This window comes from Entelurus aequoreus, linkage group LG04, assembly GCF_033978785.1.
Source record: "Entelurus aequoreus isolate RoL-2023_Sb linkage group LG04, RoL_Eaeq_v1.1, whole genome shotgun sequence".
Lineage (NCBI taxonomy): Eukaryota > Metazoa > Chordata > Actinopteri > Syngnathiformes > Syngnathidae > Entelurus > Entelurus aequoreus.
Window position 1 is genome coordinate 75,238,082 of NC_084734.1, and position 17,884 is coordinate 75,255,965.

The following is a 17,884-nucleotide window of genomic DNA, read 5'->3' on the forward strand; positions in this document are numbered from 1 at the left end:
AACTGAACTTTTAGATGCAATTTCATAGCTGTAGTTCGTACTCCAGTCAGCTGGTGGTGGTAACAGAAGCTCAATGTGGGTCTCTAATTCGCAGAAGAAAAATGGGGGCTCGCGGTCACTACTCATGTCACGTGACTGACACACGCCAAGGGAGGGGGGGACAAACATGGCTGACGATTTAGGGGAAGTAAACACAGCTGCAGACGATGGCAAAACACAACCGGAGCAAGACGACTGCGAACTTTTTAACACTGGAACTCACGAGTGTGACTGCGACGATAACGGCCTCGACTATGCTGACAAGCCGCTGGTGGAGAGCAGCTGGTCGGCTCCTCTTCTGTCTCTGGCTCGAAAGGCCACGGAGACGATCAGTAGCGGAGTGAGCTACGCCTCTGCCCGGGGGAACTCCGCTCATGGGTCCGCTGCGAGCCCCACGGCGGAAAAAGAGCCCGAAAGCGAGTTAAACAGCACAGGAAAGAAGCTTCCAGGTGGGCGGTGTAGAATAATGTACCATTTGTCTAACTTGATACTTGCTCTTGGACTTTTTAATAAGATGTCAGCTGTCACAGCACATGACTTACAGGATGAAATCTATTTTTTATGGATTTCATATTGCTTTGTATTCTTTCAAATAGATACAAGTAGGGCTGCAACTAACAACTAATTTGATAATCGATTAATCTGACAATTATTACTTTGATTAATCCATTAATAATCGGATAAAAGAGACAAACTACATTTCTATCCTTTTTAAAGGCCTACTGAAATGCGATTTTCTTATTTAAACAGGGATAGCACGTCCATTCTATGTGTCATACTTGATCATTTCGCGATATTACCATATTTTTGCTGAAAGTATTTAGTAGAGAACATCGACAATAAAGTTCGCAACTTTTGGTCGCTGATAAAAAAGCCTTGCCTGTACCGGAAGTAGCAGACGATATGTGCGTGACGTCACAGGTTGTGGAGCTCCTCACATCTGCACATTGTTTACAATCATGGCCACCAGCAGCGACAGCGATTCGGACCAAGAAAGCGACGATTTCCCCATTAATTTGAGCGAGGATGAAAGATTCGTGGATGAGGAAAGTGAGAGTGAAGGACTAGAGGGCAGTGGAAGCGATTCAGATAGGGAAGATACTGTGAGAGGCGGGTGGGACCTGATATTCAGTTGGGAATGACTAAAACAGTAAATAAACACAAGACATATATATACTCTATTAGCCACAACACAACCAGGCTTATATTTAATATGCCACAAATTAATCCAGCATAACAAACATCTCCCCCCTCCCGTCCATATAACCCACCAATACAACTCAAACACCTGCACAACACACTCAATCCCAAAGCCCAAAGTACCGTTCACCTCCCCAAAGTTCATACAGCACATATATTTCCCCAAAGTCCCCAAAGTTACATACGTGACATGCACATAGCGGCACGCACGTACGGGCAAGCAATCAAATGTTTGGAAGCCGCAGCTGCGTACGTACTCACGGTATTTGCGTATCCAACTCAAAGTCCTCCTGGTAAGAGTCTCTGTTGTCCCAGTTCTCCACAGGCCAATGGTAAAGCTTGACTGTCATCTTTCGGGAATGTAAACAATGAAACACCGGCTACGTGTTTGTGTTGCTGCAGCCGGCCGAAATACACCGCTTCCCACCTACAGCTTTCTTCTTTGCTGTCCCCATTGTTCATTGCACAAATTGCAAAAGATTCACCCACACAGATGTCCAGAAAACTGTGGAATTTTGCGATGAAAACAGACCACCTAATAGCTGGCCACAATGCTGTCCCAAAATGTCCTCTACAATCCGTGACGTCACGCGCAGGCGTCATCATACCGAGACGTTTTCAGCAGGATATTACGCGCAAAATTTAAAATTGCACTTTAGTAATCTAACCCGGCCGTATTGGCATGTGTTGCAATGTTAAGATTTCATCATTGATGTATAAACTATCAGACTGCGTGGTCGGTAGTAGTGGGTTTCAGTAGGCCTTTATTGAAAAAAAACAGCATACTGGCACCATGTTCTGGACATTGGGGGTGCAGCATACACCAATAATAACACAGAAATGTAACTCATCAGATCAGAACTGAATCAGATATTGTACATGTTTCTGTTGTGAATAATAAAGGATTCATTTTAGTCTGCCTCTGAATAATAGCATGAAATAATCCAGCACCTTCATAACGTTTGGTTTTGTAAAGCGTCACTCAAATCTAAATATATTTATATAGCTTTATCGGGCCCGGCTACATTGATCTATTATAAAACGAACCTGTGATATTTCTGTCCGTTACGTTTATTTCGAAATTGGTAACCGTGCGTTTTCTCTCTCAAAACGGAGTCAAATGTGCCGGAGACACATTATCAGCCCCGCGTTGCAACTAAGATATAACGTTAACGTTACTCACAAAAAAGCTGAACTCTTGAATGCCTGTTGCCACTCAAAACAACACGGAAAATGCACTCTCCAAGACGTTCCTAACACTGAAACTTAATACACAACAGTTGCTGCTTCGCTTCCTTAAAAAAAATCTCCTCGTTAACAAAATATTAAAAATACACAAAGACGGACACAAGGGATCAATGTACCCGAACTATGGACTTAAAAAGTTACATACCGTGAGTTCTTCCCTTCATCCATGGCTCCAACATGTTCTTCTTCAGGTGCTCCTATAGCAATGTTGTACCCACACTTTTGACGACTTAGGTCGTACACTTTTCTCCATTGAAGAAATAACCTCAAGATGTTTTTCCGCTGAACTATCCGTACTGTTTTCCTCCGCCATTTTTCGAATGTTTCCAGCAAAGGAGACTGCGTCGTCACGTGAGCTGCACATGACACATCATTGGCTGGCTTACTGCCACCTCATGAGACGTAGCCTCAGCGCCGCCCTGGCGCTGTTTTGTACTGTTTTTGTACTTATTTTGATTATTGTTTCTCAGCTGTTTGTAAATGTTGCAGTTTATAAATAAAGGTTAATAAAACTAAAAAAAAAAAATTTAAAAAAAAGCCTCCGCGCATAGCATAGTTCCAACGAATCGATGACTAAATTAATCGGCAACTATTTTTATAATCGATTTTAATCGATTTAATCGATTAGTTGTTGCAGCCCTAGATACAAGCTGACTGCTGTGTTTGCAATGCTTCTGCTTTCCTTTACATCAGTGGTGCTCCCCAAAGACCACATGGCAATAGAAAGATCCAATCTTCTCAGCATGCTGAAGCTCAGCATCAAGGTTTTGATCCAGTCCTCGCTGAATCTGGCCCGGACTCTGGATTCCGAGTACCCGCCCTTGCAACAGTTTTTCCTAGTCCTGGAACATTGCCTCAAACATGGACTGAAAGGTGACTGCTCGAAGCAGCACAATGCTTTTTTGCAAGCATGGTGTCTACATAACTTTCATTCACTATTCCAGCCAAGAAATCCTTCATCGGTCAGAACAAGTCCATTTGGGCACCTTTGGAGCTGACGGAGAAGCTGTGTCCAGAATCTGCCAACATAGCCACAAGCGCCAGAGACCTGCCTGGCATCAAGTATGCTTTGGACAACTGTTTAACAGCAAAAACTGTAATGGATTAAAAGCATAAATGTTTAAAGTGATGCCTGAGGGCCACTTGCAGCCCACAGCATCTATTGTATTAGCCAGTAGCACATTCTAGGAATAAAAACATTTTTGCTGGAAATTATTTAATTACCGTATTTTTCAGACTATAAGTCGCAGTTTTTTTCGTAGTTTGGCCGGAGTGCGACTTATACTCAGGAGCGACTTATGTGTGAAATTATTAACACATTACCGTAAAATATCAAATAATATTATTTAGCTCATTCACGTAAGAGACTAGACGTATAAGATTTCATCGAATTCAGCGATTAGGAGTGACAGATTGTTTGGTAAACGTATAGCATTTTCTATGTGTTATAGTTATTTGAATGACTCTTACCATAATATGTTACGTTAACATACCAGGCACATTCTCAGTTGGTTATTTATGCGTCATATAACGTACACTTATTCAGCCTGTTGTTCACTATTCTTTATTTGTTTTAAATTGCCTTTCAAATGTCTATTCTTGGTGTTGGATTTTATCAAATACATTTCCCCAAAAAATGCGACTTATACTCCAGTGCGACTTATATGTTTTTTTTCCTTCTTTATTATGCATTTTCGGCCGGTGCGACTTATACTCCGGAGCGACTTATACTCCGAAAAATACGGTAATTGTTTTTCATCCTCAGGACTGGTTTGGGGAGAGGGCGAGCGTGGCTACATTTAGCACTCATGCAAAAGACGATGGCTGACTATATGAAAGCCTTGCTAGATCGGAAGGATCTCCTGAGGTTAGTAACACTGTTTGAGACGTCTTCGTATCTTGCTTTGAATCACATTCATGTTCATGTCGTTCCAGTGAGTTTTATGACTCAGGAGCTCTGATGATGGAGGAGGAAGGAGCAGTGATGGGAGGACTGCTTGTGGGCCTCAATGTGATCGATGCAAATCTCTGTATTAAAGGCGAAGACTTAGATTCTCAGGTGAGTTGACCCTAACGGTTACCTCAACTCATAGAATTAATAATGTCAGACACACAGCAAGATGGGTTTTTTTTTTCAATTGTTTTTTAGGTGGGAGTCATTGACTTCTCCCTGTACCTAAAAGATTCTACCAACACTGAGACTCCAAAAGAGTGAGTACCTGCCTACAGTACAATGGAACCTCTCAGATTGAATGCAGTTTGTTGAAATTTTCAACAAAAGATCATATAAGTGTAGGGCTGTAACAGTATTGCAGTTTCAAATTATTCACAATAATGCTGTGTACATTACATAACACAATAATATCATACCGTGGCCTTAATACCATGATCATATCGTACCGTGACATTTTGATATCGTTACATCCCCATAAGTGCAAACAGAATTTAACCAATGTACACTTCATGCACAATTATTTGGAAAATTAGTATTTTTAACCATCATTTTTTATGCTTATTGTTATATTCCAAGCTATCTAAATGCGAATGCTGATTATATTTCATTATATCTGGTTATGTGGGTTAGTGTAATAGAGGGGGGGTGTGGTCTAAATATTAAACAGTAGGGGTGTGGGAAAAAATCGATTCGAATTCGAATCGCGATTCTGACATTGTGCGATTCAGAATCTATTCTCATTTTTAAAAAATCGATTTTTTATTTTTTTTATTTTTTATTTTTTTATTTTTTTTATTTTATTTTTTAAAATTAATCAATCCAACAAAACAATACACAGCAATACCATAACAATGCAATCCAATTCCAAAAGCAAACCCGACCCAGCAACATTCAGAACTGCAATAAACAGAGCAATTGAGGGGAGACACAAACACCACACAGAACAAACCAAAAGTAGTGAAACAAAAATGAATATTATCAACAACAGTATCAATATTAGTTACAATTTCAACATAGCAGTGATTAAAAATCCCTCATTGACATTATCATTAGACATTTAGTTTATGAGATGTGATGCAAGTGTAAGTCACTGTGACACTAATGTTCATTTTTTGTATTTTTTTTTTAAATTAATATTTGTAATGATAATATCAATGAGGGATTTTTAATCACTGCTATGTTGAAATTGTTACTAATATTGATACTGTTGTTGATAATATTCATTTTTGTCTCACTACTTTTAGATTGTTCCGTGTCATGTTTGTGTTTCCTCAATTGCTCTCAATTGCTCTGTTTATTGCTATTCTGAATGTTGCTGGGTCTGGTTTGCTTTTGGAATTCTATTGCATTATTATGGTATTGTTGTGCATTGTTTTCATTTTTTTTTAAATAATAAAAAAATAAATTAAATAAATAAATAAATAAAAAATCGTTTTTGAATCGAGAATCGTGTTGAATTGAAAAAAAATCGATTCTGAATCAAATCGTGACCCCAAGAATCGATTTTGAATCGAATCGTGGGACACCCAAAGATTCCCAGCCCTATTAAACAGGTACTTTTCCTCAGGCAAAATGGCCCCCCAAAACATTTGAATGACTCTTAAAAGTCTAAAATTGCCAAGAAACTATTTAAGGGGGGATGTAACATGCTGCAAATTGCCATGAACACATAATTATCTAATATTTTGTTGCAAGACAGTCATCGAGCTCAAAAGCATTGAGTTGATAAAAAAAAAAAATTACAATTATTTAGGAAAACTCAAGCGTGAAGCAACAAGGAAGTCGTTGTCCAAAAAAGCCAAAGAAGAAAACCATCGGTCTAGCATTGCATATTTTTCCAGAATATTTCTGCGGCATTTTGACCTTTAATGTTCTACAGCGTGCTTAAGCTCTTTTCAGCAGATTACAGTCACGTTCTAATTTTGTGCTGCTTAAACCTTGTTATCATCACCTTCACGTCTTTTTAGTGGTGCCAAGATGACTGCTATCTTGGACCAGAAACATTACATCGAGGAGTTAAATCGTCACCTCAGCGGTACCGTCACTGACCTGCAGGCGAAGATGGACGCTCTGGAGAAGACCAACAGCAAACTTGTAGAGGAGGTCAGACGTTTGATGAGTTGTTTCCTCATAAAACATAAAATATATCAAATGTAATGAAGGTAAATAAAAAGGTGTCTTTTGGAAATAATTCTATAGGATGCTGGAGTGTGTCAGTGGGATAATTATGTCTTCCACCAGCACATAGTCATGGCCTTCCCTAAAATGGTTGGAAACCAGGAATTGTTTAACTGAAAATGTAGAATTAATATTCAGGAGAAAATAAGGGCTTTAGTACAACTTAATTATGTTCTAAAAAGTGTCATAATGTCTAAAATAGGGCATCCAATACACTTGACGTGTGTTGATAACTGGTGACGTTGTGGACATTTCTCATTGCTGTATTTTCTCGTTTAGCTAACCGCAGCGACTGACAGAATCAACTCTCTACGAGAAGAACAGGAACAGCTGAGAATGGACAACGAGTCGATCTTGCTGTGCAGCCAGAAAAAGGAAGAGGTCAGATTGCGAATGTATGAATTAACTGTAACGACACTGCCCTGCGATGAGGTGGCGACTTGTCCAGGGTGTACCCCGCCTTCCGACCGATTGCAGCTGAGATAGGCTCCAGCGCCCCCCGCGACCCCGAAGGGAATAAGCGGTAGAAAATGGATGGATGGATGGACACTGCACTAAACAACAAATACTATTAGATAGGGGTGTAACGGTACACAAAAATTTCAGTTCGGTACGTACCTCGGTTTAGAGGTCACGGTTCGGTTCATTTTCGGTACAGTAAGAAAACAACAAAATATAAATGTTTTGGTTATTTATTTACCAAATTTGTAAACAATGGCTTTATCATTTAACATTGGGAACACTATAATAATTCTGCCCACGTTAATCAACATTAAACTGCCTAAAGTTGTTGCTCGGATTAAATAAAATGACAAAACTTTTCTTCTACATATAAAAAGTGCAACATTAAACAGTTTCAAGTCAACTCATAATGCTTAATTTATTACAGCATTTGGGAAGCCTGTAGCTGATTTTTAATATGTAAATATTATATTTTTATCAACATGTGATAGCGGGGACTCTGCCATTCAAAACTAGGCTGCTCCATTACTAAAGATTAATTTATTTTTTTATTTTTTTTTAAAGTACCAATGATTGTCACACACACACTAGATGTGGCGAAATTTGTCCTCTGCATTTGTCCCATCCCCTTGGGGAATGTAACTGTAGCTGAAAAAAATAGTACAATAGCAATAAGAGAGACTATTCATCCCTGAACACCATGGAGTTCATGTAGGCTTAATGATGCACTTACATTATTATATCAACTATCAGAGACAGAAACTCTTCATTTAACATAATGTCCTTTTTTGCTGCTTCAACACAGCTCAATTAACACAGAAAAAGGTAAAGTGAATTAACAGACAGACGGGGCTTTGCTGTCCGTAACACACACACGCACACACACCGCAAAATGAGCTAACGTTACGCTAAAAGCGAATTAGCCTTCACCTCAAGCCAGGACTGCGAGCGAGCTGAGCTGCCTTTTATATTTCTAGAAGGTCAACGGGCTCATAGTGACGTTACTAGTAGTTGACTGGGAGGTGTTTATTATCATTTGGGGAGAGTCCGCAGCCTGATGCTTACCTGCTAAACGCTAAGCACTGACTACATGCGCTCTGAATACGCACTGCCGATTGGCTGTTACCGCTCTGAATACGCACTGCTGATTGGCTGTTGCCGCTCTGCGTGTAACCAATCAGATGGTTGTGTGGGTGGGACAATGCTGGGTGCTGTGTAGCGTACTGACAGAGAAGGGGCAGATAGCGGAGCAGCTTGTTAAGACTTTAGCTTAGGCGGCTACTTCCTATGTTCGTGTGGAAACTCGTTCGGTACACCTCCGAACCGAACCGAAACCCCCGTACCGAAACGGTTCAATACAAATACACATACCGTTACACCCCTACTATTAGATAGATACAGTGGTATCTTGTGTTTTGTACGCCTCGTTTTTCCTCACCAACAAGGGTCTTTAATATAAGTGTTTCACACCGTTTTCTGCATGGAAAACTATAAATGTTCTCTATAAAATGGTTTCTGTTTTAATATTTTTGGGTGTTTAGAATGGATTAATTGGATTTACAATAATATGGGAAACATCGCTTCAGCTTTTCTACTATTCGTTTTTTTCTGACCTTTTGGAACGTATGCCTAAGAAAAAACGAGGTACCACCGTACTTAATTGAAATGACTTTGCAACAGCTGCCACGTTTACAGACAGTATTGCAGGGATGTGCGGTCAGGGTGGGCAGGTGAGGCAGAAAGTCACTTGTTTTGATGGGGGGGAAAAAAGGAATAATGATTAGTAACTAATATTTGTTCATTAAACTGTTATAAATATATAGTTTCTAAATTGTTGCAATTATTTATTTTTTTACATTTTCTTCAATACAAATCTCTAAATTTGCAAATTTCCTGATCATATAGAGTGCAGGAAGCTGATATGAGGCTGCCACTGTAGCCATTCTTGTCTGCTTTGTGGGTATGCGAACTTGCCAGATTTTGTGCAGTGTACTATGTCCTAAATGTGCACTGAATGAATACACCTTAGAAACTAGACGAGGCAGTGCAAGTATTTGTTTATCATTTAAGAGCATAAGGGAGTATTTACTCTCTGCTTTACCATACCATTTTTGCACATAAAAAAGACAGCTGGTTTTGTTAAACTTAATTTAGAAAAACAAAATAAAAGAAATATATTTTAATTGTAATGAATGAATGTGACTACCAAAATGGATAAGATATACAAGCTCAAAAACATACCCATACTGAACATTTAGACCAAACAGAAGGTAATCAGACTTTTATCATTAAAGTACTGTACATGTAAGAACTTTCTAAAAGTAAATAAATGTGACTGAGAAGTATTTGATAACATTTTCATGAAAGTTAAATAAGATTTTTTTCCTGGTATCCTCTTAATTAGTAGCCTGAATTAATATTGATAAGGAGCTATGTAATACAATAATAAAAATAAACTCCAAAGTGCCTCACCTGTCTTTAACCTCCCTGCGCGTCACTGCAATAAAGTACACAGAAGAATGAAATTGGAAGTGATCCGTCTGCCACTGAACATGCTTTGCTTAATCCCTTCCATGTGAGGACTGGCTGATGATAGAGCATCCTGACTTTAATAACAACATTCTATTCTGTATACACCATCTTCTGTGTTCATGTGTGCTTTTCCAGGCTGCTCTTCAAGACAGCCAGGCTGAGCTGGACACTTACAGGCAGACTCGGCAAGGCCTGGATGAGATGTATAATGTTGTGTGGAAGCAGTACAAAGAAGAAAAGCGCATTCACCAGGTCAGACGTCTGCAGTATGTAACCTGAAACATTGCCTGTGTGTATACACTGTTTTTGTAAACGTTCTTTTATGATGACCCAAACCCAAAATGGGTTTAGAAACTTACCAATAATTGAAATTATTGCTGAGTTATGTGCAAGCACCTTAATTACATTGACAGTTTTTGACAGTATTTTATTATACTGTATGAATTCAAAATGGAGTAAAAATTTTTTTTATAAATATAGAATAGAGAATAGAATAGAATATATCTTTATTGTCATTGTACAACGAAATTGTATGCAAAACTAATTTAGTGCAAATTCATAATAACACATAAAAACATGAGAACATAGATACATAGATAGAAATACCAAGCACACAGCTCACATGCAAAGTCATTATTGTCTTGTGTTCAGCGACACTATGGCTCTCGGGTAAAAAGTGTTCTGAAATCGGTTTGTCCGGCATTTTATTGTCCTGTATCTCCTGCCCGAGGGCAGCAGTTCAAAAAGTTTATGTCCAGGGTGAGATGGGTCCCTTATGATGTTTTGGGCCTTTTTGAGGCACCTGGCACTGTACAGTTTATCTAGGGAGGGGAGAGAGCAGCCAGTGATCTTTATGGCAGTTTTTATGACCCTCTGAAGTGCATTTCTCTCTGCCGCCGTGCAGCTGGCATACCATGCACACATGCAGTATGTCAGCACACTCTCTATTGAGCAGCGATAGAAGGACACAAGCAGTTTTTGTGACAGTTGGTTCTTTTTGAAGAGTCTCAGAAAGTAAAGTCTCTGCTGTGCCTTTTTGATGGTCACTGAGGTGTTCATACTCCACGACAGGTCTTCCTCGATCTGGATCCCCAGGAACCTGAAGTTAGAGACCCTTTCCACATAGTTCCCATTGATGTACAGTGGTTGGATGTTTATATACACTACCGTTCAAAAGTTTGGGGTCACATTGAAATGTCCTTATTTTTTAAGGAAAAGCACTGTACTTTTCAATGAAGATAACTTTAAACTAGTCTTAACTTTAAAGAAATACACTCTATACATTGCTAATGTGGTAAATTACTATTCTAGCTGCAAATTTCTGGTTTTTGGTGCAATATCTACATAGGTGTATAGAGGCCCATTTCCAGCAACTATCACTCCAGTGTTCTAATGGTACAATGTGTTTGCTCATTGGCTCAGAAGGCTAATTGATGATTAGAAAACCCTTGTGCAATCATGTTCACACATCTGAAAACAGTTTAGCTTGTTACAGAAGCTACAAAACTGACCTTCCTTTGAGCAGATTGAGTTTCTAGAGCATCACATTTGTGGGGTCAATTAAATGCTCAAAATGGCCAGAAAAAGAGAACTTTCATCTGAAACTCGACAGTCTATTCTTGTTCTTAGAAATGAAGGCTATTCCACAAAATTGTTTGGGTGACCCCAAACTTTTGAACGGTAGTGTATATTTATATTTTACTCCTGTAACCCTTTGGGGACACTCAATTTTAATTCCCTTTGCAGCAAAACATGACATAAAAGTCCTAAGTTTCATATGTTTTTAATATTTTTGCTAAAACTTCTCAATAAACTTCAGTCCTAAACAAAAATATAAAACATGTTTCTTTATTTTTGGCCCTTTTGAAGTCATTTTAATAGGACAATTTCACAGGTACGTAGAAATGGATGGATGGATGGATGGATAATTTGATCAAAAGGCCTTCAAATGACTAAAATATTTAAAATGTTTGTTTAGAACTGAAGTTAATTGAGAAAAATAAACAAAACAGAAAGTTAAATAAAATATAAATTCAAAAGAGAAGAGTATGAATAGTATGGGTGTAAAAAAAACGATTTTCGAATGAATCGCGATTCTCATTTATAACTTATCTTAATCAATTTAACAAAATCAAAAATGTATTTTTTTTTTATCTGAGAAGTATGGGACACTTCTCTTGTTGCCTTATTTGTGTTTGACTTTATTAAAAGTTTGGGTAGAATTTTACTAAACAAAACCATTTTTCTTTTAAGTAATATAGAATCTTTTTAGAGCCGTTAATCTATTTTATGGAGAAATGTAGTTAATCATAGAACTGGCACTCAATGTCATTAAAAAAGTATTGATTTTGAATCAGGCACTGTTTTGAATGGAATCGTTACCCTCAAGAATCGAATCGAATTGTGTGGTGCCCAAAGATTCACAGCCCTAATAATCAGTGTACTTGGCGTCCATATTGATTGTAAAGAAGTCACACACAATGACGGTCTTGACAGATGAGTCTCACCTGTTTGCAATGCTTCTTGTTTAGGAGTTGGAGCGTGAGCTGGATCTGCAGTTGGGGCTAAAGCAGGAAATGGAGGTGGCCATGAAGCTGCTGGAGAAGGACTCACATGAGAAGCAGGACACACTGGTGGCCTTGCGACTCCAACTGGACCAAGTCAAGACTCTCAACCTTCAAATGTTCCACAAAGCTCAGGTATAAGGGTGTGGGGTGGGAGGCAACACTCTTCTTTTCTAGTGTCAACTGAAGAGAATCATACGAATGTGGCCCTCCAGGACTTTGAACGAGAGGCGGCAAAAAAACAGGCTGAAACGGAACATCTGGAGCAGAAGATGATTGACATGGAGAAAGCCATGACGGAACTAGAGCTGAGGTACTTGTTTCACAACCACTTCGCTGAGGCACATAAGTATGCAGAGAAAGATCATTCAGGGGTGCCATGGGTAATTATCACATTTCATTAAATTGGTCCAAAATTGATTAGCTAATACAAATGGGTCAGCGTTTTATGCTGCCGATTCCGAGACGGTCATCCATGAGTGAGATCGGCCATTACTGATCACATGTAACTATAAATGTTTCCATAAGTTTAAGTTGAATGCTTTCGACAGTTAAACAATATCAACACAATACTGAAACCAGTTCCTATTGTCTTTTTTTTTTTACATACAATTGTTTGAGCAAAACAAAGTCAATAGTACACAATAACTCAACAAAAGCAAAAACTACTAACTAGTAGGGGTGTGGGAAAAAATAGATTCGAATTCGAATTGCGATTCTCACGTTGTGCGATTCAGAATCGATTCTCATTTTTAAAAAATCGATTTTTTTTTTATTTTTATTTATTTTAATTAATCAATCCAACAAAACAATACACAGCAATACCATAACAATGCAATCCAATTCCAAAACCAACCCAGCAACACTCAGAACTGCAATAAACAGAGCAATTGAGAGGAGACACAAACACGACACAGAACAAACCAAAAGTAGTGAAACAAAAAATGAATATTATCAACAGCAGTATCAATATTATTTACAATTTCAACATAGCAGTGATTAAAAATCCCTCATGGACATTATCATTAGACATTTATAAAAAAATTAACAATAGTGTCACAGTGGCTTACACTTGCATTGCATCTCATAAGCTTGACAACACACTGTGTCCAATATTTTCACAAAGATAAAATAAGTCATATTTTTGGTTCATTTAATAGTTAAAACAAGTTTACATTATTGCAATCAGTTGATAAAATATTGTCCTTTACAATTATAAAAGCTTTTTACAAAAATCTCCTACTCTGCTTGCATGTCAGCAGACTGGGGTAGATCCTGCTGAAATCCTATGTATTGAATGAATAGAGAATCGTTTTAAATCTGGAAAATGTAGTTTTTGAATCGAAAAAAATCGATTTTGAATCGAAACGTGACCCCAAGAATCGATATTAAATCGAATCGTGGGACACCCAAAGATTCACAGCCCTACTAACTAGTTCATAATTAAATACTGACCTCAAAGTCCTCCTTTGTCCAGAGAATTACTCACTAAATTTGTGAAAATAAAAATATCAACCTAAATAAACCACTATCAATCATATACTGATACTACCTTGGGACTTAAAATAGTGTCGGCAGAGGGGATCAGCTATTGTAATCGGCATTAAAAAGGCACTTTTTCACGGTAATCGACCGATATTGATCGGTGGCACATTCCTGCAAATAATGTTCAAATTGAGAGACCAACTTCTACAAGCAAGTTTGTCAGTTCATTGAGACAAAATACTAATTTTTTTTCTCATGTAAAATATGTGCTTTGGCTCACTAAAGGTTGTGAAACACTGCATTAATAAAGTTTGAAAAATTGTGTTCATGGTGATTAATTGGAATGTTTTTCAGGCTACACAACTCTGAGCAAGATCGTAAAAAAAGCGATCAGTCAGATAAAGACTTAAAGGAAGTGCTGGGGGGAAAAGTCAACGCTCTTCAGAGACAGCTGAGCGACCTGGACACATTAAGGTCAAACTACACAACTACTATACATAAGCAACAATCTTACTAAATAGTAACTTGTGTCTCACTTCATTGACCTCCCTAATTATCTTAAACAATGTTGCAGTGCTGAGATGTCCTTACAGTCGACCTAGTGATGGTTTAAAACAGGGGTCCCCAAACTTTTTGACTCGGGGGCCGCATTGGGTTAGAACAATTTGGCCGGGGCCTGGGCTGTGTGTGTGTGTGTATATATATATATATATATATATATATATATATATATATATATATATATATATATACACACACAGTTATGTTCATAATAATAGCAGTGTGTTTAAAAAGGTGTGTAAACCTCAAAATTCTTCAAATAAATTGTATTTTAATGAACACAAGTGCATTGGAGGGACTGCACATTGAATTTCAAAGCCAGAAAATTGGAAAAAAGTAATTCAATTTGACAATATTTTACAGAAAGTCAAGAAATATAAAACAAAAAAATAGCAGTGTTGACATCTTTCTTTATAAAACTCAAATGTACTGTATAAACTAAGAAAGGCTTGCAGATTCAACTTTCCTTAGAATTATCAACTATAATTTAGTTGCATAACCACGGTTTCTGATAACTGCTTCACATCTGTGGCACATGGAGTCGACAGGTATTGCAGCCCAGGACAATTGTACTACGTTCCACAATTCTTCTGCATTTTTTGGTTTTGCCTCATGAACAGCATTCTTTATGTCAGCCCACAAGTTTTCATTGGGAATTAAGGTTCGGGGATTGTGCTGGCCACTCCATCACTTGAACTCTGTTTGTCTGGAACCATGATTTTACTCGCTTGCTGGTGTGTTTGTGGTCATTGTCTTGTTGAAACACCCATTTCAAGGGCATTTCCTCTTCAGAATACGGCAACATGACTTCTTCCAGTATTCTGATGTACTAAAACTGATCCATGATCCCTGGTATGCGATAAATAGGACCAACACCATAGTACGAGAAACATCCCCATATCATGATGCTTGCACCACCATGCTTCAACGTCTTCACTGTGTACTGGGGCTTGAATTCAGTGTTTGCAGGACATCTGACAAACTGTCTGTGGCCCTTAGACCCAAAAAGAACAATCTTACTCTCATCAGTCCCCAAATTTTACGCCATTTCTTTTTAGGCCAGTCAATGTGTTTTTTGGCAAATTGTAACCGCTCCAGCACACGTCTTTTTTTTAAACAATGGGACTTTGCGGGGGCTTCTTGCTGCTAGCTTGGCTTCACATAGACGTGGTCTGATTGTTACAGTACTCACAGGCCATCTTAGATCTTCTTTGATCCTCCTAGAGCTGATCATTGGCTGAGCCTTTGTCATTTTGGTTATTCTCCCATCCATTTCAATAGTCGTTTTTCTTTTTCTTCCTCGTCTTTTTGGTTTTGGCTGCCATTTTAAAGTGTTTGATATCATTTTAGCTGAACAGCCTATCATTTTCTGCACTTCCTTATAGGTTTTCCCCCCTTTTATTAAATTCTTAATCAAAGAACGCTCTTCTTCTGAACAGTGCCTTCAACGACCCATTTTATTCTGTTTTTCCAAGGACAAATGCACAGCCAGCATATGCAGCGTCAGTTGCCTTGATCCTAAAATAAGGGCCACTTGTTTAACATATTTTTTTTACACATAATCAATGATGTCACTTATGGAACGCAGCACTGCTATTTTTTTTAACACGACCCTTTCAGTAAATGATTCAGTTTCACAGAATCAGCAGCATGCACATCATTCCTGTTGGGTGTGTTGGTTTTCTATACCTTTACTAAACCTTCTAGAAACTTACTTGCAGTGTAGAAGTTGAAATTCTAACAAAAACAGTGATTTATCTTGCTAGTGATGTGGGACTGCTATTATTTTGAACACAACTGTATATAGATATAGCGCACTTTCCGCGCGCGCGATGTCACGTTATCGATGAGAAAATGCATTTTTAGACAATATGATTTGCCTGAGCGGCTAGGAGACACCGTGAGTAGCAAGCGGTACAAAGTAGATAAGAAAAAAAAAATATAATAATTCTATTTTTTTTTATACTTGGGACTTCCCGCGGGCCTGATTTTGGATGCTGGCGGGCCGTAGTTTGGGGACCCCTGGTTTAAAACAACTTTCCACCTGTTGACTAACTTCATTGTAAATATTCACGCTATTTTGTTAAATACATGTTCCATTCAGGCTGGGCTTGGAGAAGGAGCTTTTGGTTGAGAGGGAACAGAGACAAAACCTACAGAAAGCTCTTCAGAGGGAGCAGGACAACAGCGTTGAACTTCGCACACAGCTGCAACAACTACAAGGCCTGCACTCGGTCAGTGACGCACACCATTGCATAATACTATGTGGTATTATTTTTGCAGTACATGATCAAAGACGGCCATTAGTTTTCCTTTATCATCTTGCGGATGAACGGGCAGCTTTGACTGATTTTTTGTGGTGTTGCAGGAGCTGCAGGACCTAAAAGAGGAGAAACAGCAGCTGCAGCAGATATGTGAGCAGCAGGAACAGGCTTTGCAGGAGATGGGACAGCATCTTAGCCAGTCAGTGTTGATACAACATGCCCAAACTTATTGTCTCACATCAGTGACATTTTTATATATTTCCCCCATCCACCAAGGTCTAAACTCAAGATGGAGGACTTTAAGGAGGTTAACAAAGCCCTGAAGGTATAAATGGGAAGCCGAAGTTGTGTGTTTGATATTCTTATGGTAACGTTGAATCATTCTCTGCAGGGTCACGCCTGGTTAAGAGATGACGAGGCCACACAATGCAAACAATGCCAGAAGGAATTCTCCATCGCACGAAGAAAGGTAGGCATCCTTTTGCTATCCATTCATATTGAAGCAAAAATCATTTTTGCCTGACAGGATTAGGGATCATGTTTTGTTTTTAGCACCACTGCAGGAATTGTGGGGATATTTACTGCAACACCTGTTCCAGTAACGAGCTGGCTTTACCCTCGTATCCTCGGCCAGTGCGGGTCTGTGACATGTGTCACGCTCTCTTGCTGCAGAGGAGTTCATCCACTGCTTCCTGACAGACCTGCTGCCATTTGGATCTCTCACTGCACAGTGTCGCTCATGTTTGTTTAACAATGACAGCTAGGTATGGACATTTCAACTGTTACCTGAATCTAATATGTACACAAATAAATATATATTAATTCTAGGGATTTAAATCTTACAACTCAAGGTTACATTCAATCCCTACTCTTTTGGGGACAATTTAATCCAGAATCAATTCAACCACATTATTGCAATATATTTGGTACATAAATTACAAAAAAAACATTTTCAAAACAGGCTAAAAAAACCCTACATAATCATCTAATGTTTTTTTTTTAATCGATTCAGGTGATTTTTCTGGCACGCTTAAAATACATTTATTCAGTACAGTAGTACTGTTTTAGAGAATTCCTTTTTTGACAGCAAGTGGGAAATGGATTGTGATTGTCAAAGAGAATGAATCAACGTTTTAATGTCATCTTTTCTAATATGATGTAAAGGTGCACCAAGATTGTATTGTGTACTTTTATTTTGATATTCATTGTAGTGTATCAACACTACATTAGCTGACTGTTTACAGATAGCGGTCATCTGTGTAAATGATTGTAGAAAGACACAAATGTAACTTTTTTAGACTGTATTAAAACATGGTTTGCATATAACCTAAAGAGCTGTTTTCTATAATCATCTGAGAATTACATTTTTTACACACTATTTAATGAATGAATAAAAT

General features: G+C 38.3%; 1 protein-coding gene across 1 annotated transcript; it reads left to right on the forward strand.

Annotated features, from left to right (window-relative positions):
• Nucleotides 1-122: 122 nt before the first annotated feature.
• On the forward strand, nucleotides 123-17,873 carry rufy1 (RUN and FYVE domain containing 1). The gene is made up of 17 exons (XM_062045697.1): nucleotides 123-488; nucleotides 3,181-3,360; nucleotides 3,432-3,549; nucleotides 4,253-4,354; nucleotides 4,423-4,546; nucleotides 4,637-4,698; nucleotides 6,409-6,544; nucleotides 6,899-7,000; nucleotides 9,749-9,865; nucleotides 12,145-12,312; nucleotides 12,393-12,490; nucleotides 14,017-14,136; nucleotides 16,328-16,457; nucleotides 16,592-16,686; nucleotides 16,764-16,812; nucleotides 16,879-16,956; nucleotides 17,040-17,873. The coding sequence occupies exons 1-17, from the start codon at nucleotides 167-169 to the stop codon at nucleotides 17,181-17,183; spliced, it is 2,145 nt and encodes a 714-aa protein (XP_061901681.1). The 5' UTR covers nucleotides 123-166; the 3' UTR covers nucleotides 17,184-17,873.
• Nucleotides 17,874-17,884: the final 11 nt, after the last annotated feature.